The sequence below is a fragment of the Sinohyriopsis cumingii genome, chromosome 16 (genome assembly GCF_028554795.1).
Source record: "Sinohyriopsis cumingii isolate HCF-2022 chromosome 16, ASM2855479v2, whole genome shotgun sequence".
NCBI lineage: Eukaryota > Metazoa > Mollusca > Bivalvia > Unionida > Unionidae > Sinohyriopsis > Sinohyriopsis cumingii.
In genome coordinates, this window is record NC_142976.1 from 14,294,499 (window position 1) to 14,321,187 (window position 26,689).

The following is a 26,689-nucleotide window of genomic DNA, read 5'->3' on the forward strand; positions in this document are numbered from 1 at the left end:
AAGATCTTGGATGACTGATTATGAGCACGAGACCATGTATATTAATTATGTCTTTGGAAAGAATTTTTATCAGGATAGTACAGTATGTAAAATCAACATGATGTAAAGTTGGGGAGATAGTTTACATAGGTTGTATTCTTACAAAAGTTTATTAGCCTGCTTTTAAGTGGAATGGTCATCTGTTAAGTCATATAAATAGGTAAGTGATATCAGACCCACATGGTCCTCTTGTTTTGTCTTATGTTGATTGCACATTAATTTTTTAAACAACTACTAAAACATATTAAAAGTCTGGTGACTAATCAGATATTGGTTTGTAGTGTCATTTTAAAGACCATGGCCGGAGAAGCAAGATGGGATTGCATTTTATAAAGTATTTAACCATGTCAAATAATTTGTAGAGTGCATGTATTCAGTGTACTGTCAGACCTGTTCTAACAGTCACCTGAGTTCAGTGCCCATTCTAATTCCCCCCCCCCCCCCCCCCCCCGCCAGCAAATTGTCTATATAAATACCATGTACTTAGTGGTTTCACCCTGTCTTCCATGGTCACTGGAGTGTATCAGCGGTGACTACTCCAATTAAGCAAATTAAACTTCTTAATTTGATAAGTAGGCAGGGTATATATTTATCAAGGTATATTATCTAAATCAATGTTTAAATGTTTCATATTTCGATTTTACTTACCATAATCTAGTGCAGAGGTGGGCAAACTTTCCAGTGCAAGTGCCACATACACAAATTTATACCTTGTCGTGGGCCGCATAGTTCATTAAGTAAAATAATTAATATTTAAAATACCAAAAACAAAAGGTTTTTCTAAATAACATCTAATTAATTTTTAGTTGTTAATATGTTGTTAATATTTGAAAACTTAAACTTCAAAAGAAGCACATTGATAAACACAGTAACATAAACAGAGTCAGTGCAAATGATGACTTGTTCCTAGGCCGCATGAAAACCCTTGGCAGGCTGCATGAAAGCCCTTGGCGGGCCGCATGCGGCCCACGGGCCATAGTTTGCCCACCCCTGATCTAGTGAAACTCAAAAGAGTTTGACAAAGCCAGATTCATCAAGAAGAGAGCACATGTCCACTTTAGACACATGTTCTATTCTTGATGAATCTTACTTTCTCAGATTTGCTGTGACAATGATGGGTTTCTGGTCATTGTTTACAGAATAATGTGTTGAGAATTATGTATCCTCTTGTACTTTTGCAAACAGTATGTGACTTTCACTTTATATTTTCGTATTAGTGTATAATATATCACATGACTATTGGTCCTCTGATTTGTATTGACATATAAGTTACAAGATTTGTGTGGTCATGTGACTAGAAATGCAAGTGGCAAGTTACAGGTCAAATCTCATCAATGCTGTAGCCATGTCTCATTTGTCAGCTGATTAAAGACATAACATTTATAATACTCACAAGTTCTCAGAAAATACATAATTTTCCTGTCAATTTCATGCAGGTATGAATCAATATAACATCTTTTATGTTTGCAAGGCCCATTTATAAGTGGCTACCCTGTGCCACAACCTCATGGTGGCAGCATTCTCACTTTTTGGTAGGCAGTTGACTCTGACCCTGCACCCCAATATAAATGTCAAAGTATGAAAAATGAGGTGGGAGGGTCAGAGAAAACTTGGATTAATGGTTTATACCAGCTATAGCCCCAGGAAGCTTCTTTTCATTACCTTATCATCAAATGTCACAAGCAAAACCTGACTGGCTTTTGATCTTGGTGAATTTGAGCAACTACTTAATCTGTCAGTTGTTTGGTGTGAACACCTATTTTCATGCCTAATTTTACCAACCCTCCTAACAAAAAGTAAATCCTTCCACAATGACAGCTAAACCAAATACATGTATCTTGAAAGCATATTACTACTGCTAATAATAATATATGTGAAGTAATAATAATGATAATACTACTAATAATAATACATGTGAAGTAATAATAATGATAATACTACTAATAATAATACATGTGAAGTAATAATAATGATAATACTACTAATAATAATGCTAATGCTTTTACATAAATTTGTCATGAACAAAGTTTGATAGCTGAACCTGCCTTCAGAGGTCACCTGTATACAAAGGCCACTTTTTCCTTTTCCTATGGGTGGCTTCTCTTGACAGATTTGACTGTATTCATCATATATTTTTATAATTTTTTTGTTTAATTTGTCAATTTAATATGCTTTTATGTTCTATTTTTATAATCTGCTTTCCAGGCGGTGAAGCAGAATGAACAAGAGAGAACCTTTGGAACATTTTGGCCGATAGTAGTGTACCATGTTTCCTTCTTCATCTTCATAACAACCATTGGTCTGAACATCATCTTTGGTATCATTGTGGACACTTTCTCAGAGCTGAGAGATCTTAAGGTAACCTGATAAAAGTATACTAAAACCAGTTTTGATTGACACATGAGTTTTGTGCATAATTGCTTTTATGGACAGATTCTTGTCTTTGGAATACTACTCAGTTATTAAGAGAAACTGTTGAGTGAGACTCAAAAATTTCTCCCCCAAAAATATAAGGACAGATTCCAAAAGCAAATCCAGAATGTTCTTATTTGTAATTCATAGATATTTTTAATATTTTGGGGGGAGGGGGAGCCTCATGAAAGTGAAGAACACAGATCTCATTGAAAGCTGTTTCAGACTTGTAAAATACAGTGCAACCCTGCTATAACGTGCCCCACTATAACGCGAATTCAGATATAACGCAGTTGTGGCATAGCTCCCGAAATTTCTTATATTCATTCACACATGAAAAAAATTTTTTTCCAAAGTACATGAAACAATGTATAAAAAAAATGTTTTATCATTATGGGGAAGAGATTGCATATGAATTTGAATTTAATATGATCGTGGCATGGTTCCTGAAATTTTAAATACATGTGTATTTTTCTCGTACCGGGAGTTATTTCTTTTTTTTTAGGTACGAGAAATAGTGTGTAAAACGTTTATTATCATTCTGGGGAAGAGTTCGCATATTTTAATATAATACGATCGTGACATAGCTTCTGAAATTTAACAATATCACCAGGTGCTTGAAGTGTTATGCCAAAATAAACATTTTCGGAAATGCTATTTATTATTGGTCCATGAGTGAAGTCAGTAAGTCGTTCTTGTGATTGTCTTCAATTAATTCTGTATACAATCGTTCCTCAAATAATAGCCAACATGTATTTCTTCTTTAACTGCATACACAACCAAGCATCAGACAATGTGGTGGTTGATAAAAGATTCTCACAATTTAATAAACATAAAAAAACGAAAGCTGCCAACATGTTTGCTGGGCTTGGCAGTGTTATTAGACGCAGTCAGTTGACTAGTAAAAAAATGCCCACCTTATTAGCTGGAAATTGAAAGGGTGTGAAATTGTACATGCGTTCAGCTTTAAACAATTTTTTTTTATAAAAGTGACTTGTGGCCATTGCAGGCCTGCTGCACTTAGTTATTGGGTTTTATATGTGTATGGTGTTTACTTATGAACTCGTTATTAATTTCCTATTTTATTATAAAAAATATTTTACCGTTATGGAAACACAAGTTTACAAATGCAATTCGTTCTCAGCACTTTGCGCAACAAACAAATTATTATCATTTTGGGGAATTCGAGTATAATATGATATAGAATGCGATCGTAGCGTGGTTCCTGAAATTTTACATAATGTACGTGTATTTTTCTCGTACCTGGGAAAATACTTTTTTTTAAGGTACGAGAAACAGCGTGTAAAATGTTCATTATCATTTTGGGAAGAGTTCGAGTATGAATTTGAATATAATATGATTGTGGCTTGGCTTCTGAAATTTAACAATTTCACCAGGTTCTTGAAGTGTTATGCCAAAATAAACATTATCGGAAATGTTGCTTGTTACTGATCCATGAGTAAAGCCAGTAAGTCGTCTTTATGATTGTCTTCAATTTATTCTGTATGCAATTGTTCCTCAAACAATAGCTGACGTGTTTCTTCCTTAACTGCATACACAAACAAGCAGCAGCCAATGCATTGGTTGATAAAAGATTCTCACAATTTAATAAATATCAAAAAACGAAAGCCACCAACATGTTTGCTGGGCTTGGCAGTGTTATTAGACACAATCAGTTGACTAGTAAATACTGTCCGCTTTATTAGCTGGAAATTTAAAGGGTATGAAATTGTACATGCGTTCAGCTTTAAAAATTTTTTTTATAAAAGTGACTCGTGATCATTGCAGGCCTACTGCACTTAGTTCTCAGGTTTTACGTGGGTATGGTGTTTGTTTATGAACTCGTTATTAATATCCTATTTTTAAAAAAAAATATTTTACCATTATGGGAAAGCTAGTTCACAAACGCAAGTCGTTCTTTGCACTTTGCGCAATGATTATTATAGTAGTTTTCGCACGTTTCTTTCTATATTCACAAAATTTGAAGTAAAAGTTATATGCACGCTGAAAGCATGTGTTGATTAGTAATTATTCTTGTTGTAGTCATTCAAACGAATAGGCGTACAAGCGTTAATTATTGGAAATTTGCAAAGGATAAATGTACATGGAAATGCATACGAGAAAACTATAGCAGTATGAAATTTGTACTGACACCATTCATAGACCCTGGAACGTAATGAACCGTACACGTGCTTCATCTTCCTTAACCTAATTTTGCTGTTAATTTTTCCCATTGAATTCAGACATATAATGATTTGTGAAAAATTTATTGAATAGTTTACATATGCAAGCAATTTTTACAATGGAATTACATATTTTATGGATTAATTTTAAGCCCCGATGGTACGATATCAGATGGCAAGTAAACGGTGTTGATACTCTGTTCATGCTATATATTAAATGTTGAATTCAGACACAATGATCTGGGAAAAAGCATTGAATGTTGTAATTCGGTGTGCCATTTTTCAATGGAATTACATGCATTATAGATGAACTGAATGCCACAACAGCACGGTAGTAAATGGTGTTGATACCCTATTCATCATATACATTAGGCATGAATACAGTGAGTTGTTCTCTGAAAAAAGTAAAATACTTTAAAACCCCGCATTAACGCAACCCCGATATTAATGCGATCCAATTTTGTGGACCCCAATTATCACATTATAGTGGGGTTACACTGTATGCAGTTTATGATTTTGCAATTCTTGATTCTGCTCATAGATCAGAAGAGCATTTGAATTGGCCTGCCATCCAGCATCTGGTGTCTGCCATCCAGCATCTGGCATCTGGCATCTGGTGTCTGCCATCCAGCATCTGGTGTCTGCCCATCCATTAGCACAAGTTTTGTTATCACTGCTTTTCCTAAACTACTCACTAACCCATGAAACTTTGGATACAAATTTATGCAAAAGTCTAATTGTTACTAACTGAAAATAGTGACACTAAATTTTTCTTGTTATTGCTACTCTTCCTCAACATATGGTTATATCAGCATGGTCTTTTCGCTGTAAGAATATGTCTAGTTTGTTGTTAATGAAATTGGTGCTGGTTTCAGATTGAATGTAGCTGCCATGGCAGTCATTTTGAATGTTTTGGTGTAGCTGAATGGATGGTCAGATCGACATGAAGTTTCACTAAAAGATTTTTTATAATGTTGAGTTGGTCCCAAATGGAAATGGATCCAATTGAACATCCAAGATAGCCACCTGATAATGGACATCATGAATCTTCATATTCTCCTTCAAGGATGGTTGTATTGACATGACTAAATGAAAATGGTGCCAGTCAGACGTCCAACATGTCCACCGTGTTTGCCATCTTCCACATATTGTTCATGCTACCCTTTCTGAATGGAGAGTCATATGCACCTGAAAATTTATAATGAGATGTAGCTGGCCTCCAAAATGAAACACATGCAGATCAGACTTCCTGCATCTTAAAAATATTACTGGATCTTTTCTGTGAAGGATGGTTGTATTGACATTGTGATTTTATTGGGAAACATTTTATGATATGCAGTTGGTGCTAAATGAAAATGGTACCAAACAGATATAATAATAATAATAATAATAATAATAATAATAATAATGCTTTATTTATAGAGGGTGACTCATTAGTCAAGGACTATTCTCCCTTGAGGCCCTCTTAAGGAGAGTATAACAATGCACATTATATGAAGATGGCAATAATTACTGTTTATTTTAACATGTTTAGTGTTAAAATACTAAATTCCATTATCTGTTAGAAACACATACATGCTCATGATATCTTTTCTTAAATACTCTAATATTTTCAGCAGATTTTACATGTAGTGGAAGCTTATTCCACAGAACTGTACCAGAGTATTGAAAACTCTTTTTAAATTGCTCTGTTCTTGGTTTTGGTATTAGAAGGTTTCCATGTGATATTGATCTCAACTGGTATTGTGCTGAAAAAGGCCTGAATAAGTCTTGAAGATACTCTGGTGCAGTTCCATGTAGACATTTATATAAAAGAACTGCCTTGTGAAAATCTATCCTGTCATATATTGTGAACCATTTGAGTTCTGTAAATAATGCTTTTGAGGGATGATCAATAGATGCATCTAAAATTACACGTGCTGCTCATTTCTGAAGTTTATAAATCCTGTCAAGCTCAGATTTGGCACAGTTTCCCCATACATTAGAACAATAATCCATTGTTGGAAGAATATATGACTTGTAGTATATACTGCGAGTTTCCATAGGTAAATATTTCTTGATTCGGCTGAGAAGGGCAATTTTGGATGACAGTGTTTTACAAAGCTTATCAATATGGTCATTCCATAATAAATTATTATCTACAGACACACCTACAAGCCTTTCATGTTTGACATTTTCTAATGGATGATTATTTATTGCAAGAGACAGTTTTGGGTTCCCTGATTTGTGTAGCTTTTGTGATGTCCCTAAAATCATACATTTTGTTTTACCTTCATTAATTATCATCCTATTTTGTTGTGCCCAGTTTTGGACTCTGATAAGGTCTGAGTTTAATTTCATTTGGATAACTTCAGTATCAGAACTAGATGTATACAAAGTTGCATCATCTGCAAACAAATCTGTGTTTGTGGATTCATTATTTAATGGTAGATCATTGATATAGATAAGGAAGAGGAGAGGGCCCAAAACTGAGCCTTGAGGGACTCCTGAATGAATAGTGCGAGTTTGAGAGCTAATATTACCAATGCTTACTTGTTGAGACCTTTGGTTTAGGTATGATCTAAACCAGTTTAAAGAAGGATTGTCAAATCTGTAACAGTTCAACTTTTGCAGCAGAATTTCATGATCAACAAGATCAAAGGCTTTCTTGAAGTCAAGGAAAACAATCCCAGTCATATGTCCATTATCCATTTCCTTCAGCCAAAGATCAATTAATTTGGTAAGTTCTGTTTGGCACGAGTGGTACTTTCTAAATCCTGATTGAGCTTTATGAAATAGAGAGTATGTTTCGAAAAATTTATAGACCTGAATGGCTACATGCTTTTCAAATAGTTTTGACAATACAGGTAGAATTGATATTGGTCTGTAATTTCCTGGATCCTCCTTTTCTCCTTTCTTAAAGATAGGTGTAACCTTTGCACATTTCAGTGTTTCTGGAAAATTACCACTCATTATACTTAAATTTATGATATGCGTTAGTGACTTTGTTATTACTGGTGCGGCAATTTTAAGAATTCGTGGACCAATACCATCCAATCCAGAGGATTTATTAATATTAACCTTAATTAGCATATCAAAAACATCAGCTTCACTAACATTAGCTATTGAAAAATAATTATCATCAGGAATTTTAGCTTTTATAAATAATAGAAGAGCATCAAGTTCAATTGGGATATTAGTCTGGTTCTGAATACTCTTACTGGAGATGCTTATGAAGAAATTGTTGAACATTTCCACAATGTCTTGTACAGATGTTGCTATATCATCATTTTGCTTAAGTCTAGGGGGAAGACAACTGTTCTTGCGTGGGTTCAGCTCTTTTAGATGCTTCCACAATGTTTTGGTACTCTTACTTTCATTAATAGCCTGTTTATAGTAGTTCTCTTTTGCCTTATCTATCAGGTGCTTAGTTTTATTTCTCCACTTTCTATAGCTTTTGATGTCTTTTTTCTTGTGGAAATTATCTCTTAGGTGCCTAGCCTCATTGATCTCAGGGGTGATCCACTTGGGTGTAATTTGGTGTTTAACCCTTTTTGTTTTAATTGGGGCATGCTTGTCTAAGGCTGCATTGAACATCTGATACCATTTGTCCAAGGCAGTGTTGACATCAGCTATAGTGCAGACTGATTGGAAAGGTTTGCAAACTAAATCATTTAAGAACATTTCCTCATCAAATTGTTTGAAGTCCCTGTATTGAATTTCAATGTGTTGGCCATTTTTAGATGATTTCGGAACATGTCTAGTTATACAGACTGGGTAGTGGTCACTCAGTGCATACACTGGTACCTTAATTTCACTTACATTTTTAGGTTTATTAGTATAGATATGATCAATGATAGTAGCACTTTTATCCGTTACTCTAGTTGGGGTGTTAATTAATTGAGTAAAGTTGTAAGTTTCAAAGCTACTTATCCATGTTAATGGTGGAGTTTTCATATAGTCAATGTTAAAATCACCTAATATGATAATTTTTAAATCTTCCTTAAGTAATGCTTTTTGAATTTGAACCTCAAATCTATAAATCCAATCAGCTGTGGAACTAGGTGGCCTGTAAACCGAACATAAGAGTATTGGCTTTGATTGGGCAAGGGTTACTTCGATCCAGATACTCTCTACCCCAATAGTCTCTAGATCAACACGTCTGTTATAACTAATGGAACTGTCTACATAGAGAAGAATACCCCCACCCCCCATGGATTCCCTATCTTTTCTTTCAAAGTTGAACCCCTGTATTTGGAGAGCCAAATCATCAGTATCATCGGAAAGAAAGGTTTCACATAGACCTAGAATATTGACTGATCTAGTTTGCTGTAATATTAACTTTATCTCATTCAGTTTAGGAATGATGTGTTGAATATTTAGGTTGATTACTTGCAGACCTCTTTTGAGGAGGCCAAATACATGACAATTTTGATCAGAGGATTGATCTTCAGACAAGGCAGTATGCAATGTATTGTTTTTAGACTTGACAGATTTCTTTACATTGCCTTGATTATTTACATAAACATATGAAGAAGATAACATACAAGATCCATCTGTTGTACCATGACCACATGTAGTGGATACATGAAAATGTTCAGCACAAGACTGATTTACATACATACAAGAAGACATTGACATATTGGACACTTGGGGGGCCTCAGAGGGAGAAGTAACTTGAACAGTATCACACAGTTGTTTACATGTTAACAAGTTGCACTTTGTACACAAATCAGATAGTGCCTGAAACCTGTTTATAGAATTATAATTATTGCATTGAAAAGTATACACATATTCTAAAGCATTTTGTTGCTGGATATGTGTTGCACAGGCCTGTACATCATAGCCTTCTACCTATTGGTATGTGCACAACTTTTGCTTATGTCCTAGTTCGTTACAAAGATGGCAACGAATCTGTTTTCCATGCAGACACCGCTGTGTTACATGACCGTGCTCTCCACAATACAAGCAGTTGTCTGACTCATGCCTAACCCCTTTTATAAGTCTTATGTACTGGTCTATATTCCTAAGGAGCATGGCAGTACCTCTGTTGGACAAGTGGATTTGATCTCGCTGGTACAATTGTTGGTTCACTCGATTGTCTTTGAAGAAGGTCCAGTATTGCGGAACAAAGAGTATTTGGAAATTTTCACACAACATACTTATGGTGTCATTTAGTTGAGTCATGAGTGCATCCCTTCTTGGCGGTAGACCTGAGATGATTATTTTACACTCTGCGTTTTTGGACCTGATGGCATACAACAAACTTTCATAATCATCCTCAATGCCCTTCAAAGATTGGCCATTACTGTAATTATTGCCACCAATGAGAAGAATTACAGTATGATATGGTGACATATCCATTTCCAATATTTTTTCTGTAATAGTGTTAATAGTAGCACCTCTATGAGTTTTTACGTCAGTTTTATATAACCCTCTTGTTCTTACTCCTTTGATTATTGATGATCCTATGAGAAGAGATCTGTCTTTAACTATGTTGTTGATTTTGACCAGTTGGGGGTTCAGATGCATTGTTTGAACTTCTTGATTTCCATGACTAGACTGACTGAGAGTTTGGCGACTGCTGTATTTAGTATTTGTATTTAATTTAGCTCCTTGTTGTGGGTAATTGGAGGATGTCTTTAGAACAGTTTCTTCAGTACCTGGACTTGATGTCGAATGAGTCACATGATGGTCAGTGTTTACAGCATGTGCTTTAGCTAACTTTTGGCTCTGCCCATCTAATACCTGTAGAAGAGACTCATCTTGTTTAATTGGTGTGGTTGCATCTGTTTGTGTGCATAAAGATTTTTTTCTAATAGCTGGTTTTGGTATGGTCTGAGTGCCCTGACATGCTTTCTGGTCCTTTGACATGTCTGTGTATTGTGTTGTCTGGGTTTTCTGGCACACTTTTTTGGCACCTGGTTTATCCATTTGAACACTGTGTAGACTCTTTGACTTTAGTGCAGAGAGTTCCTGTTCTAACCTTTCTACTTGGGCCTGGAGAATACCTATCACTACTAAGCACTGTGTGGAGGTACAAGGCTGGTTATGGGTTCCATGGAACTCAAAGGAATTTGTTGCACCTATCATAAACTGGGGTCCTGGAGTTTCCTCCACATTGATAGCAATCTGGCTTATTTCATGTAAAGCTGTGTTACTGTTGACTGGATTTGGAAATCTGTGGGCTTCAGGGATGGGTGTTGAAGCCCTTGGCTGAGAGGTAATTGATTTCAATCTGGTGTTGTCTACCATTTGCTGACAAGTGCTGATAAAATAATTTACCCATTCTGTGTAGCCTGGCCCTTGTACATGAATTTTACCAGTTGTTATGTATAGAGTTACTGTGGCAGAATCTGTATTCATGGATTTATAGATCAGTCCATTGTGTGAGTGTCCCTGCTGGAAGTGTAGATTCTCATCCAAGAATTTCTTGATTGTTGGAATTTTGTTGGAGTCAGCTGTGATTGTTATACTCTGCATATTATGTTGGATTTTAAGAAAGCTTGGAACTGAAGAGGAGTCAGCCATGTTGGATTTTGGTGTTACACAATCTTGGTAGGTTGAATCTATTTCAAGTGAATATTTCTCTGCAGTATTGAGTGTGTCTATATCCTTTGTATCATTTAAGAGATCATCATGGGTAAATCCTGAAAATGAATCTGATGAATCTGATTTGAAATATGAGTAGATCCACTGAGACAGTGAAGAAGTGGCCATATTTGTTTTACTGTTCTTTTGTCTGAATATGAAAAATGCAAATCTGTACTTATATCCACAGACTGAGTTTACTAAGTTACCCTGACACTTTTTGCACTGCCCAGATTAGTTGCTGGTAACACTTATAACTAGTATATTTTCTTCTGTACAGCTGTATTTCCGAATGTTTCAGGAGCTGGTTAAGAGTCTCATACCATGGCAGCCATGGGTGACCATCTAAAAAATCTTTTTGTGACTGCTACTTCTCTTGAATGAATAGTTGTATTGTTATGGAGTTTTAACTAAATGTCTTCATATGATATCTAGTTGGTCCTAAATGAATTGTGGTATTGATATGGAGTTTTAACTATATGTCTTCTTATGATATCTAGTTGGTCCTAAATGAATTGTTGTATTGATATGGAGTTTTAACTAAATGTCTTCACATGATATCTAGTTGGTCCTAAATGAATTGTGGTATTGATATGGAGTTTTAACTAAATGTCTTCACATGATGTCTAGTTGGTCCTAAATGAATTGTTGTATTGATATGGAGTTTTAACTAAATGTCTTCATATGATATCTAGTTGGTCCTAAATGAATCGTGGTATTGATATGGAGTTTTAACTAAATGTCTTCACATGATATCTAGTTGGTCCTAAATGAATCGTATTGATATGGAGTTTTAACTAAATGTCTTCATATGATATCTAGTTGGTCCTATATGAATCGTGGTATTGATATGGAGTTTTAACTAAATGTCTTCATATGATATCTAGTTGGTCCTAAATGAATCGTATTGATATGGAGTTTTAACTAAATGTCTTCATATGATATCTAGTTGGTCCTAAATGAATCGTACTGATATGGAGTTTTAACTAAATGTCTTCACATGATATCTAGTTGGTCCTAAATGAATTGTTGTATTGATATGGAGTTTTAACTAAATGTCTTCACATGATATCTAGTTGGTCCTAAATGAATTGTTGTATTGATATGGAGTTTTAACTAAATGTCTTCACATGATATCTAGTTGGTCCTAAATGAATTGTGGTATTGATATGGAGTTTTAACTAAATGTCTTCACATGATGTCTAGTTGGTCCTAAATGAATTGTTGTATTGATATGGAGTTTTAACTAAATGTCTTCATATGATATCTAGTTGGTTCTAAATGAATCGTGGTATTGATATGGAGTTTTAACTAAATGTCTTCACATGATATCTAGTTGGTCCTAAATGAATCGTATTGATATGGAGTTTTAACTAAATGTCTTCATATGATATCTAGTTGGTCCTATATGAATCGTGGTATTGATATGGAGTTTTAACTAAATGTCTTCATATGATATCTAGTTGGTCCTATATGAATCGTATTGATATGGAGTTTTAACTAAATGTCTTCATATGATATCTAGTTGGTCCTAAATGAATCGTACTGATATGGAGTTTTAACTAAATGTCTTCACATGATATCTAGTTGGTCCTAAATGAATCGTATTGATATGGAGTTTTAACTAAATGTCTTCATATGATATCTAGTTGGTCCTAAATGAATTGTGGTATTGATATGGAGTTTTAACTAAATGTCTTCATAAGATATCTAGTTGGTCCTAAATGAATTGTGGTATTGATATGGAGTTTTAACTAAATGTCTTCACATGATATCTAGTTGGTCCTAAATGATCCGACCTCATATATGACTTATATGGTGGCAGTTTTGAAAATCTTGATATTGCTCTCTTGTTGTTGCTTCTCTTGAAGAGATGCTCTTAATGACATGGCGTTTTCACTAAAACACTTGGTTTTGATAAAATATGGTGCCAATATGACGCCACAAAATCAAAATGGCCACCACAGTCATCATTGTAAAAATCTAACTGCTGTGATGAATTTCTCATCAAGAGATGGACATATTGACATGGGTTTCCACTAAAACACCTGGCTTGAATGAAAATGATGCCAATATGACCCCACAAAATCAATATGATCACAAAAGATTGCCACCACAGCTGCCATTGTGAAATAAGATGAGTTAAAAATGACTGAACTCCCAATTAGACCAAGATGTTTATACCTATTGGATGTATATTATGTAATTGGTATATCCAATAAAGTTCTCTATCTTTCCTAAAGATAGTGCTACTAGGGAGCTCTGGATCAGATTTTATAATTTCTATTCTCTGATATCTAACACAAGCAATGTTGTCATCAGATTGATTAAAATGCTTAGACACCGGGGAATCTTTGTGATTACAGATATCCCTCAAGTGCTCATTTATTCTCACTTAGAATTCCCTTTTTGTTTCACCTACATATTGTTTACCATATTTAGTGCTGGTGAGTAAATAGATGACATTACATGTGGTACAGTGTCCTCTAAGTTTTGATTTCTATTTGAGGTTAGTAAATGAACTTTAAAGATTTTAGATTTATCCATTTTCCTGTAGAAACTGCAATTCATGGTCTTGCAATCTAATACTTTGTATTCAAAAGTTTTTCCAGTAAGGCCATGATCTTATTAGTTGAACAAATGAATCAGCCTATATTATTCCCTCTGATGAGTTACAATATTAACAAAAAATGGTCAGGGACAGGGTGTGACCCGGACACCCCAGTAGATGGAAGGTTTTGCTTCCACATCCAAACAGCCTCCTTCTTCCTTGCCATTGTGAAATATCTCATTACTGTGATGAACTTCTGTTGAAGGAATGGTCATACTGACAAAGTATATATTTGTATTTCAACATATTATCTGCTGAAATTCAGATGTCTTATCTTTGAAATCCAACCCAAGAGAAGTACAATGCAGACGTTTTCATAGAAGTCTAATGCCAGCCTTTACATTACCTGGCTTATAAAGTATACATGGGCAATAAATTTTAATGATTCAGCTGGTATCACGGTACCAATTGTTTTTCCATATACCTCAATGCTAATGTTTTGTGAAATAAATATACTTTCTATCCTACCTCAGTATGCGTGTCACACACTGTCATAGAGAACAATGCTAGATTGTCAATTTGACACGGACAAAACCAGGTACTCCATTACATTTAAGAGACATAACTCTGCTGGAACTAGACAGGGGTAAGAGTTATCTAGTCACAACAGACTCAGTTTCAGCCATGTGTACCACATTTTAAAAAAATCATAAAAAATACAAAATATGATCTAGATACGAATTAACATAATCTCACATGTTGCCAAGAGGCTGAACTTTTTTATAAGCCTAACAGAAAGTACAACTCTTACATAATGCACCAATCACAGCTAGTGTTGTTCTTTATTTCTGAATGCAGTGTTCCCTGCACCTTAAGCTCCACCCACCTGGACTTGCGCAGTTGGTACCATTATACCAGCTAGATATGCAAGATGTATAATAATAATAATAATAATAATGCTTTATTTATAGAGGGTGACTCATTAGTAAAGGACTATTCTCCGTTGAGGCCCTCTTAAAGAGAGTATAACAATGCACATTATATGAAGTTAGCAATAATTACTGTTTATTTTAAATGTTTAGTATTAAAATACTAAATTCCATTATCTATTAGAAACACATACATGCTCATGATATCTCTTCTTAAATTCTGCAATATTTTCAGCAGATTTTACACGTAGTGGAAGCTTGTTCCACAGAACTGTACGAGAGTATTGGAAGCTCTTTTTAAATTGCTCTGTTCTTGGTTTTGGTTTCATTTAAAGTTTCCATGTGATATCGATCTCAACTGGTATTGTTTTGAAAAAGGCCTGAATAAGTCCTGAATATATTCTGGTGCAGTTCCATGTAGACATTTATATAAAAGAACTGCCTTGTGCAGATATATTCTTTCATAAAACCCTTTGAGTTCTGTAAACTGCTTTTGAGGGATGATCGTGACTTGATTTTACAACAAGTATCCCTACTGAAATCACTTCAGCTATACACATCTTTTTAAATATTTGTAACATTGGAACCTGGCATATAATGACTTTTACAGCTAAGACTATTGTTTCTTTATAGATTAAATAACAGCATGAAATGAGTCAGTAAGATAAATATAAACATGAGCAAAAGCAAAATTATGGATTGCTTCCATATTTGGTGAAAATTAATTGTTAATATCAAGATTTAGTTCAATGGTTTTTGAATACATGTACTGTATAATGTGTCACTATAAAAAAATGCCAGACATAAATGAGATGTTACTTCGAAATTGGATTTTCATGGTTGTATTCTGTTTTCAGTGGCGTGCAGAATCTGATATGAAAGATACCTGTTTCATCTGCAGCAGAAATAGTTATGACTTTGAGCATCATGGGAAGGTAATCCTATAGTGGTAGTGATTTGATCATGCAGACCTTTTTATATGGAACTCATCTTGAACAAATTGTCCCAGATGGACAAGAATAAACAATTGTATAATCCATAAATCTGCCTGTGCATATGTCTGGTGTTGACACTAAAGTTAGGGTTTGGGTACAAGTCATTTTCTCAGACAGTATTGTTTGTAGAGTCAGGTAAGTTAAAGTTTGCTATGTCATATGCAGTACTTCATCTAAAGTGGAAAGTAGATCACTACAACCTATATTTTGCAGTGTAGTATTTGTGATTGCGCTGTGATTTTGGCTAAACTTTAGTTGTGTTTAGCTCATGTTTTCATCTTGTACTACCTATTAAGTCTTATAGCTTGGCATGTAACTGCATCATGTACTACAGCAACCAATGAAAACTAGGTCACTGTGATTGGATTGAACTAAATTTCTTTTGGTTAGAATTTGAATTTAGGTCTTTTTTCAGACACTATTGCTTTTAGAGTCACACAATCTGGTGTTTAGCTGTGTTATATGGAGTACTACAACTTTAAGTAAAAGTTATGTTATTGTGAAGATGATTTCATAGTACAGTGAATTTGATTAACCTCTTTGTTTCGGCTTATTCTCATGTATAATGGCCATTTGAATTACACACCTAGGTATGTAACGGTGATGATGAGTAATATTTATTGATGCAGTGATTTGTGATTACCTTTGGCTTGATTATTTTCAGTTATGATTTGCATTTAAGTAATTTTCTCAATTTGGACCCTAATGCTTTTAGAGCCGAATAAGTTGATATTGAGATGTGTCAGTCTTGGATTCAAAAAGCAACAGCAGAGTCTTCAAAGATGGTACCCCATGATTAAGAATGATTTTACAGTAAACATTGGTGGAGTTCAGTATAAGCAGGTTTTATCATGTTTTGATCACTATCTCTGTGTCTCCTCACCATCATGTACACTCACTTTGACTTTATGTATCATGTACACTCATTTTGACTTTATGTATCATGTACACTCACTTTGACTCACTTTGACTTTATGTATCATATACACTCACTGACTTTATGTATCATGTACACTCACTTGACTTTATGTATCATGTACACTCACTTTGACTTTATGAATCATGTACACTCACTTTGACTTTATGTATCATGTACACTCACTTTGACTTTATGTGTCATGTACACTCACTTTGACTTTATGTATCATGTACACTCACTTTGACTTTATGTGTCATGTACACTCACTTTGACTTTATGTATCATGTACACTCACTTGACTTTATGTATCATGTACACTCAGTTTGACTTTATGTATCATGTACACTCACTTTGACTTTATGTATCATGTGCACTCACTTTGACTCTATGTATCATGTACACTCAGTTTGACTTTATGTATCATGTACAATTCAGGAAATATAATGGTCAGTATTTACAAGCCATTAGTGCACAGAGGCAAAAACAACACACATTAAACTTTAAATTGCTTTCTTTTCTAAATAGTATGTGATGAGAAATGTCAGATCAAAACTCTAGTTTCTTTGTTACATAACATACATAATAATGTCAACACCAGACATATATTATAAATAGTATGTGATGAAAAATGTCAGATCAAAACTCTAGTTTCTTTACATAACATACATAATAATGTCAACACCAGACATGTATTGTAAATAGTATGTACAAGCTACATAATGGCCTTAATACAATAAAGCTTGACGATTTCCTTGAGTAATGTAAAACTTTTATACTGATGTGATGCATAGACACTCATACTTGTTCATTCTAGAGAAAGTTTTACAATTTTCTGAATAATGCAGTGAATTGTTCCATGATAATCATCATCATCATCAATCCCATAACCCAAGAGGTCAATGGGGCACCACATATAACTTTGCAGCCAATTACTCTCCATCTATCTCTGTTCTCTACTGCCCTTTGGAAATCTCCAAACCCCATGCCTACCCACCCTTTAATGTTTTTTAAAGAGTGTTCCATGGTAATAATAATAATAATAACATTAATGACTTTATTTAATATATATTATAATGCACAATTTTACAGAATGAGGTGTCTTTAGACATCCAATGCTAATTAAAAATAACAGATGATCTGCTACTACAATACATTATGCACAAGACAATAAGATGAGTACATACAGGATTCATACAAAAGGTAATAGCAAACATGAGAAAAACATTATAAGTGAGTACATGATATAGCAATGTTTTAAAGTAATGAATTAAGCAAAATCATACAAACATGCAGGGAGTATGTATTATTCCATATTTATATTGCACTGTATTGATTCATTCATGACACATCTAATTTATAATTCTGTGATATCTTTTTATATATAGACAACATTAAAATTACTGTATCACTTTCCTTATGTCATTAGGGTTTTGATTACCATGTGAGAAATGAGCACAACCAGTGGTCCTACATTTATTTCTTTATTCACCTGAATGACATGAAGACAAGTGACTACACTGCTGTGGAACTTTATGTCAGCAGGCTTGTAAGTATCCATTTCTTACTACATTATTTCCTCAATCCTTGTCATTTTCATCACAGAGGATGCATAAAAACTCCCTTCTATGCTAATGTTTTTAATCAACCATGTAAGTTCACTACAGGTTATTCCAGCTTCTTTCAGTTCTCCTCCAGGTTACTTCTGTTTTTCTCTTACTGTTCCATATTTGTTACTAGACGGTCAGTGTGGGGTTTATTGGAGCAGATCTACTTCAGATTTATCCTTGTGATTTATCCAGTAATGTTGCCAATTCTATTTTTACAGTTCTCTGAGCCAAGTTACCAAGAAAAACAATCTTAAAAAAGATTAAAATTAGAATAGAAAAGTGAATATAATATATAATAGGTTGGTGAAGGCCATATACCACACAAGTAACATAGGTATGCTAATATTTTATGAAAGAAACTGCTTTATTATCAAATTTATCTAGATTAGCTGATGAAGAAACTTAACAACTATTCATCTCTCTCCTCTCTCTCTCCTAATGATTGACTTTATAATTGTCCTTCAAATACTTTTTCAGATTGAGTCAGAGAATTATGATTTTTTTCCAATGAACAGAGCACTCTGTTTGTCATCCACTGACATTGATTCCACCGAATCCAAAATTGACAGCCTCCTGCAACAAGTAACTTCCATTGCTCAGAAACAGAAAGAGGATGTAAGTAATGTGTTGACTCAACAGTTTTCTGTTCACTTAGAAACTGAATGCACCCAAACATATGCTCCAACATGACCAAATCAATGTGAATTATATTCTACAATAATAAATATATCTGGTTGCAGTTATATATAAACATATTTCACATGTGCTCTTCAACAAAGTAGCATGTAGGCTGTAGGCTGATATATAGAGCTGTAGGCTGTATGCTGATATGTGTAGCTTAGAGCTGTAGGCTGATATGTGTAGCTTAGAGCTGTTTATCAACATAATATTCATAATTTTATCTTTGATATCTCATAATCTGCAGAGACCCAAACTCATTATTAAATTCTACCTTGTCATAAGTGCATTTACAATTTTATGTATTCATTCTTTCTGTGTTAATTTCAATGCCACCTTAATTGAATCAGTAATTGATGGATAGTATTTTGTCATTAGTGTATTGATCTTGTTTTCGTGCATCAACAAGTTATAGACCTCTTCACACAATTATGCCAGCTTTGTATTTACTATGAATTTTTATTAATAGGTATATTTCAAATTGTAACATTTGAATTATTCATAAAATAAGTAGACCCTTAGATGCTTATTTTTAGAATGGATTTTAATACAACGTATTTTTCTTGGTCCATTGACCAATAACTGTTATACATGCATATATCTCAAACTAGCTGGTCAAATCAGCATGGTAAACTTTGAGATTTTGGAAGTAGAGTAATGCTCCCAGCCTAAACAACTACTGATACACGCAGAGTACTAATTTCATTCAAATTCTTTGTCGTATTATTTCAAATTACATGTATGAAACTGTGTGGTAATAGTACACGATGAAAACAAGAAGGTCGACTTGTTTTTCTATTTATGTAACTGACCCATTATCATTTTGGTTCCAGGAAGCTGAAAAGAAGCGTAAAGTTGAAAAGCTGAAACAAAAACGCTGGCAAGAAAAGCATCGACGATTTGTCTTTGGACTTCCCACAACAGAGGATGAACATGAATCTGAAAGAGAACCTTTACTTCCCATGCCCCGAGGTCGATCAGGGACATTAGTGCCTCGTCATCATCCATCTAATCTGTTAACTAGACCCCAACATCGATATTCAAAGGAATCTTTAGACAGAGACCAAAAAGGTTCTGTGACTCTTCTTAACATTTTAGAATCATTTCCACAAGAAAGAAAGTCCAAATCCCCTTCACTCTCTAGACTCAAATCTGAGTCGGATGCTGAGTCCGAGTCAGGGGACTCGACTGAGAGCACACTTCCTCATGGTTCATACAACCTGATGAGAGATGGCTCCATGTCTGACCCAGGTCTAATATCTGACAGGGAGGAGGGGAGTGGGAGAATAAGAGAAACGGCGAGCATGCTACCACTCCCAATCATCCAGACACCACAGGATGGTGAGTCCCCTGATGTAGGGAGTCAAGAGGACACCCAAGTTACAAAGCTGTAAATTGACTCTCAGTTAGAAACTGTTCAAGAGTGGCTCAGGATTATACCATCTTACATGGTTGTAAATTTTATGAGATTATATACCCATGTTACACAGATACAGAGTGATTCAGAATTACACTTCCAGGTTACACAGCTGTAGAGTGACTCAGAATTACATTTCCATGTTACACATCGGTAGAGTGACTCAGAATTACACATCCAGGTTACGCAGCTGTAGAGCCTCTGGATAATGCAAATATCTAAGATGGCCACATTTAAAAGAAAAGAATATATATATATATATATATATATATATATATATATATATATATATATATATATATATAGTCTTTACTTTTAAATGTATATCACATGATCGAAGTGTACACAGGTAATTTATGAAAAAGATTTTTAAAGCACCTAATTTGCTAAATAATTAATTTTCTCTAATTTTAATGAAAACTTAAAGATCTCCAATGCATATATTACTGTCTGAAGACAATATCACATCAATATAGTATATTTTCATCATAACAATGCTTGCAATTGAGCATTTGAGCAATATCTATTTGGATTATGAAAATTATCCTTATTTGCAGCCTTCTGTCTGGTTGGCAGTCTTGTGTCGCTTGTAATGCCATTAATTATCATTAGTTGATTTCTACAAGAATTTTACTTTTAATTAGTCTACTTCCCAGTTGACACACATGTTTTCTTGTAACACAACTGCCACCACAATTTGATATCTGCAAGAAATTTAACATTTAAATCAATCTACTCCACAGATGAGAGTCTTGCATGTCTTGTAATGTCACTGCCAACACTAGTTGATTTCTTCTAAAATCTGGCAGAAATACATGTTCTTGCTTTATTCAGTTTTCCAAGAATTTAAAAAATAGAGTGGAAAATATGCTTGCATTTTGATACTGTAGATCAGGATCTTTGTAGTTTGCAGTTAGACTCAACTTATAAGCTATCTGATACAATATTTATAGTGACCAGTGTCATCTGGGAATTAGCAGTTTGCATTTTAATTAGTATGCAACAGTGTTTCTGTCTGCAGAAACAAGTAGACAACATGGTTAGTGTTTTTTGATAGGCTGCATCATATTCATTTAATTGAGAGGATAAAGTTCCCCCATTATAACCAAAGCAGGATATCATTAGCCTTGACAATTAGCATGTTTAATGTATATTATACTCTTTGTTGCAAAGCTAGATGTGTTATTTAATTGACGTCTTACACTTCAAGTGTGAATTGTACATGTATGTAAATATAATATATATTCCTCATGTTGAATTTCTTCAAATTACCCCATCATAATATCATAATAGCGTTGGAAAACTAATACTACCTTGCAAATGAAGCCTCCCTGGCTGAAATGTTTACACTAAAAAGCTAAATGTTATCTGCAACCTAGGTGGCAGCTATGATGATCTCCCCTTGATAACGGGATTGGCACCACATTTTATGAATACTTAAGTTACTAGTTCTGCTCATGCAGAGTAGCACACTCACTACAGATAGAGAGGCCTCACAATCCACATAAAATGTTCTGGAAGTGTCCACCATAAAGCTGCAAGATGGAGTATTCTTCTTGAAGGAAAATATGCTTCATGTATAATTTCCAAATTTTCTTTAATCTCTGATAACCAAGTTCTGTCTATTTAATATCATCACTTTGCTGTCCTCACCCACTTAGGCACCCTTAATATGTACCTGCATGTATTGCTAGAGAGTCCCTTCACATTGCTATAGTTTTATTTAAAAATGTGTAGGACTGGTATGTGCACAAAGAAAACTCGTATAATATTGCTGTATGATTTCAACTATAGTTGGATGCTTACAGGTACGTTTTCTATACTAATGTAGCCATAACATCCATTTCATAGCTGACTTTACTAATTTACCTATATAGGCTTCAGTTTGGTTTCTCCTTCACAGGTAGCATTATCTTACAAATTGATATTATAGCATCAACTTACTAAGTATCAACAGTGGCACCTAAGTGCAATTTTATGTGCAGGTATTGTGTAGAAACTCGGCCATATTGCTGTCTAGTTCAGTCGAGGTTAGATACATTCAGATTCCATATTGTTTAATCACAGTGTCCACTTAGAAGTTACTATAAGCAATACTTCAATGATTTTACTTGTATAGGCAGTCAATTTGCCTTTCCTACAGATAACTGTATTAGAATTGATATTTTAGCATCCATTTCATTAGTATTTACAGCAGTACTCCAAAATTCTCTCTGTACTGGCTACTATGTTAACTCTTTTACAGGTAATTGTCATAGTACATGGTTCTGCACATACACTGTCTTTGTTAATAAAGTGGGATGCAAGCTGGGCTGCACCCATATATATTGTCTGCTCTATTTGGACCTAAAGATTTAGACCATGGGCAAGACTAAGTGAAATTTTGAAAACATTGGAAATGCAGGAATGAAAACCAGTTTTCATGTGTAGCTTGCTCCTGTTGCCAATCTATCAATACAGGTCATTTAAATACATACCATTTAAATCAAAAGACATAAGGTGTTTGTCTATTTGGCCTACTCCACTGCAAAGCACTTTCATGGCTCAGCCACAGGCCACTAAATTTACACAGTGCCCATATTAGTGCCCCAGTACACATAGGATACGGATTAATTTCATTTTCATGCCTTTGCCATTCAAAGTGAATATTTGCTTAGTGATCATATCCCAATCAAGATGTTCTGCAAGCAGCATAGGCCACCCATTTAGACATCTGTTCTCCAGTTTCATCTCATATTGCACAGAGTACCGAATTGACAGTGTTGCCCCATCCCTTGAGATGATGAAGTATGCTCACTAACTCCATCGTCTTTGCTATATCTCACTGACAAGAGAAGACTGCCATCCAAGCTTCAGTTAAGAAAGTCTTTCACTTGTTGCCACAACAGCTTGGTCCAGAATTCTAGCATCTGTTGATATGCTAATTAATAAAGACCAACTAGTGTTCAACTGTTATTGCTGCTGAGTCAAGTGACTGACTTGGGTAGCATTACAGACAATATCAGCCATAGGAATGGGAAGTCTTCATCTGTAAGCACTCTGATGCCACCTTGCACAGTGCAGAGAGAATTGGTTTTCTAGATTACATAACTATAACTATAACTAACTCCAGTATAAGGAATTTGACTTGGTTATGGAAGAAAAAGCTACTAGGGGGAAAAGGCAAAAAGGTGACAATTGCATTTATTGGACATCATGTCATGTTGATCCAAGTATTATTCTGAGTGAGAGAGATCACTGCTGCTGTCATATGAATTAAAAGAAACCTGAAGATTACATAGAAATATCTGGCAAGATGGCTGTGAATTTTTGTTAAACATAATGTTACCATTGCTGCATCAGATCAAACTATACAAACTTTTTCAAATTCATGTTTTCCAAGCTGACAACAGCAGTACATGACAGCTGGCTGAACCTTACAGAAAATTGGCTCAGTTTATGGAAAAATATTTGCTGTGTTAATGAGTCATTTTAGGTTTGACAGGTCTGTAGCTCAGGAATCATTTAATATATTTTGGTGAAATTTGGGGCGTACATTCCCTCATAATCCTAGTAGTGCATTTCATGGGTTTTGTCCTGTCAACTGCATTTAGGATAGGGTTATGGTTCTTGAAATCCAGTGCCTTATTTATCTTACCATGCAACATTGCTTGGAACTGTACAGCTGATGCTTTTTTGTATATACATTGTGTCATAGACCTAAATATATCTTGTATAGGATCTGTCCCAACTCCATTTTGGATATGTATGTCGGTGAGACCAAAAATGGAAATTCAAGTGAAAATAAAATAATACCTCGGGAATAGAAGGATACCTCATTTTCAAAACAGTTTTGAAAAGTCAGATAATAGAAATAATTTTATCTGACTTCACTATTTTAGTAGCATTGTTGAGCTTAAAAAAAGAGAATATTTTTGGATACCCCAAAATCACACACTGCAATTTGGATATTATCAACATCTGCTTAAATAAGAGTCCAAGCATTTTTGAAGTGAATTTATTTTAGATACAGTTAATGACCCTTGGCAATGAACATCATATCTTCACAATCTACTTAGCTTGTAACTGGCACATTTCAAGAACCATTCAACAACTTAGGATGCAGTTTGGTATGGACACGGCCTCATAAGCCTGGATTGCCCTTTTATGGATTTTGTCTTGTTAGCTCCTTGTTAGATAGAGTTATGGCCCTCGATAATCAACTTGATATCATTTCACAATCTGTGCTTGTACTGAGGAGACCTTAAAATAGTTGGCTTTGATTTAAAACATTCCCCATCATCACTAGAAGACTTGTGACCCCTAAATACCAATCTTCAAAGATGGGTTTCCCCTGTTCCCCAACATACCATATATACTTGCTTACAAGTCCAACTGCAAACTGCACAGACCCAGATCTACTGTTGCATAGTGTACTGGCAAATCTGTGTCTGTTCAGTTTCTCAGGAGTCATCAGTAGAACAAACAACATAGACCTGATCTGCAGGTGCATTATGCTATGGCAGATTCAAATCTTTGTCATTTCATTAAGTTCCTCTGTTCATGAAAAAGCAAATTGTAGTGAGTGAGGGCCCTTGGTGATGTACCTATTGCTGATACCATATATTCCCACTTATAAGTTGAGAGCGAGCATAGGTGGTATCCATTGCTATCCTTTTTTTTGTAATAGAACTGTGTATAAAAGTATCTCTATTTTGTAACATTTCCTAACAATGTTCCAAGTCTAATTAAAAGATGTAAATTTTAACAAATATGTTGTACACTTAGTGCCTTTTTTGATTGATTGTATACACTTCAGCTATTTTGTTTCATCAGTCTCACTTATCTATTTCTCATCTGATTTTTTTAATATCATTATTGCAGGACAAATGCTCAATTCTTGTGATGAGCAATGCAATCGAGATCATTTGATTAAAATGTATCCAAGAGCAAGTAAACATTTTTGAAGTGCCATGTTTTGTTATTTACTTGGCTTTTTGCTATTAATATCAATATTGTTCAATGTCCATAAATTTTTATACAATTTTCAACTATTATATACAACATTCATTATAAAGTCTTTGCTACCACAACTGTCTGACTGCAAACTGAGACTAATACCAGCTTGATTATGTCACAGTGACTTAGAATGCAATCACCTATTGACTAGAATTGTTATTATGGATTCCAAACATGAATACTACTTTAGTAGTTCATATGACAGAGTCTATTATACTAGTCTGCATATTTATAGTCCTATTTACGTGATAAATGAAAGGAGAATTTCAAAAAATGTCATCAGACATTAGATCACCCATATGTCATATATATATATATATATATATATATATATATACACACACACAGCATATATCTGTATCCCAGTTGTAAGAGTGTTAATTTGAAGGGGAAAAGAACAACAACCACTTTTGGGTCTCATATTCTTCATATTCAAAGCTACCAATTTCAGACCTACGAATTTCAGACTTGTTTTTTGTTGACCATGGAACTAAAGATTTCAAGTCCAATGTGACAATACATAATCTTGTCTCTGATATTTTCTATCATGCCACAGATATTAAAGGTTGTATACTTCATGTATATTCAGTCTTCATTTCTTGTTTGTTATTGCTTCCATTTCCCCTACATGATATAATAATAATGTTTTGCAAGTGCAATGAAATAACAATAAAATATACCAAAATAAAACAACAAAGAAAATGTGAAAGCAATACACTAAAGACAATGTTTCAGCTTGATATACATTTTATAGTAAACTTAAAAGGTACATCTACAAGCCTGTCACATAAAAAGTAGGTAATAAGAGAACATTCCAAAATTAACAGTTGGAAGTGTGTAGAAATTAACCAAATATCAAATGCAATCAACTGGAAATTTAAAAACTTACAATTTGAATCCAAATTAAAATTACTGACACACTGTATCTCTTGCTAAATGCATCAGGAATTTAATAGCAGCCTAGACTGATAGATTCCACGAAGTTAACAGCAGCTTAGTGTCACATGTTTAGGCTGGAATAAACAGTAACACGAAAGAGTGAAAACAACAAGCTTTGAAAAAATACAATAATTCACTTCCCTGGAAAAATTCTGTGAAAATGAAAAAATATATGAACTCATGGTTTTATAGAATCAAATCCAAAAATAATCCATGGATAAAATTTTTGAAGTCCTCATAACAATATGTTCTAATGATTTCAAGTTTGAATCCTGACGAAGAATCCAGATTTCTTATCATCATAACAGTCCATTAATGTTTTATTTTGTTTCTAATTTAAGTAAAACACTTTAAATCATATTCAAATAAAATATAATTTTCTTTATTAGCAGATTCATGTCCTGTTTTAATTTAAAATGTATCTTTTACTAGGGATCCTTTGACTAAAAGTA

The 26,689-nt window shown here is 34.3% G+C and overlaps 1 protein-coding gene across 4 annotated transcripts in view; it reads left to right on the forward strand.

Annotated features, from left to right (window-relative positions):
- Positions 1-25,880, forward strand: part of LOC149779968 (inositol 1,4,5-trisphosphate-gated calcium channel ITPR2-like) — a 187,233-nt gene extending 161,353 nt beyond the window's left edge. For all 4 annotated transcript variants that reach the window (XM_089936684.1, XM_089936686.1, XM_089936687.1 and 1 more), the window contains 5 exons: positions 2,245-2,397; positions 15,542-15,619; positions 18,025-18,144; positions 18,683-18,820; positions 19,717-25,880. In XM_089936684.1, the coding sequence (XP_089792810.1) occupies positions 2,245-2,397; positions 15,542-15,619; positions 18,025-18,144; positions 18,683-18,820; positions 19,717-20,277 (1,050 nt within the window). In that variant the 3' untranslated portion in view covers positions 20,278-25,880. The remainder of the gene's footprint in view (positions 1-2,244; positions 2,398-15,541; positions 15,620-18,024; positions 18,145-18,682; positions 18,821-19,716) is intronic.
- The last annotated feature ends 809 nt before the right edge of the window (positions 25,881-26,689 follow it).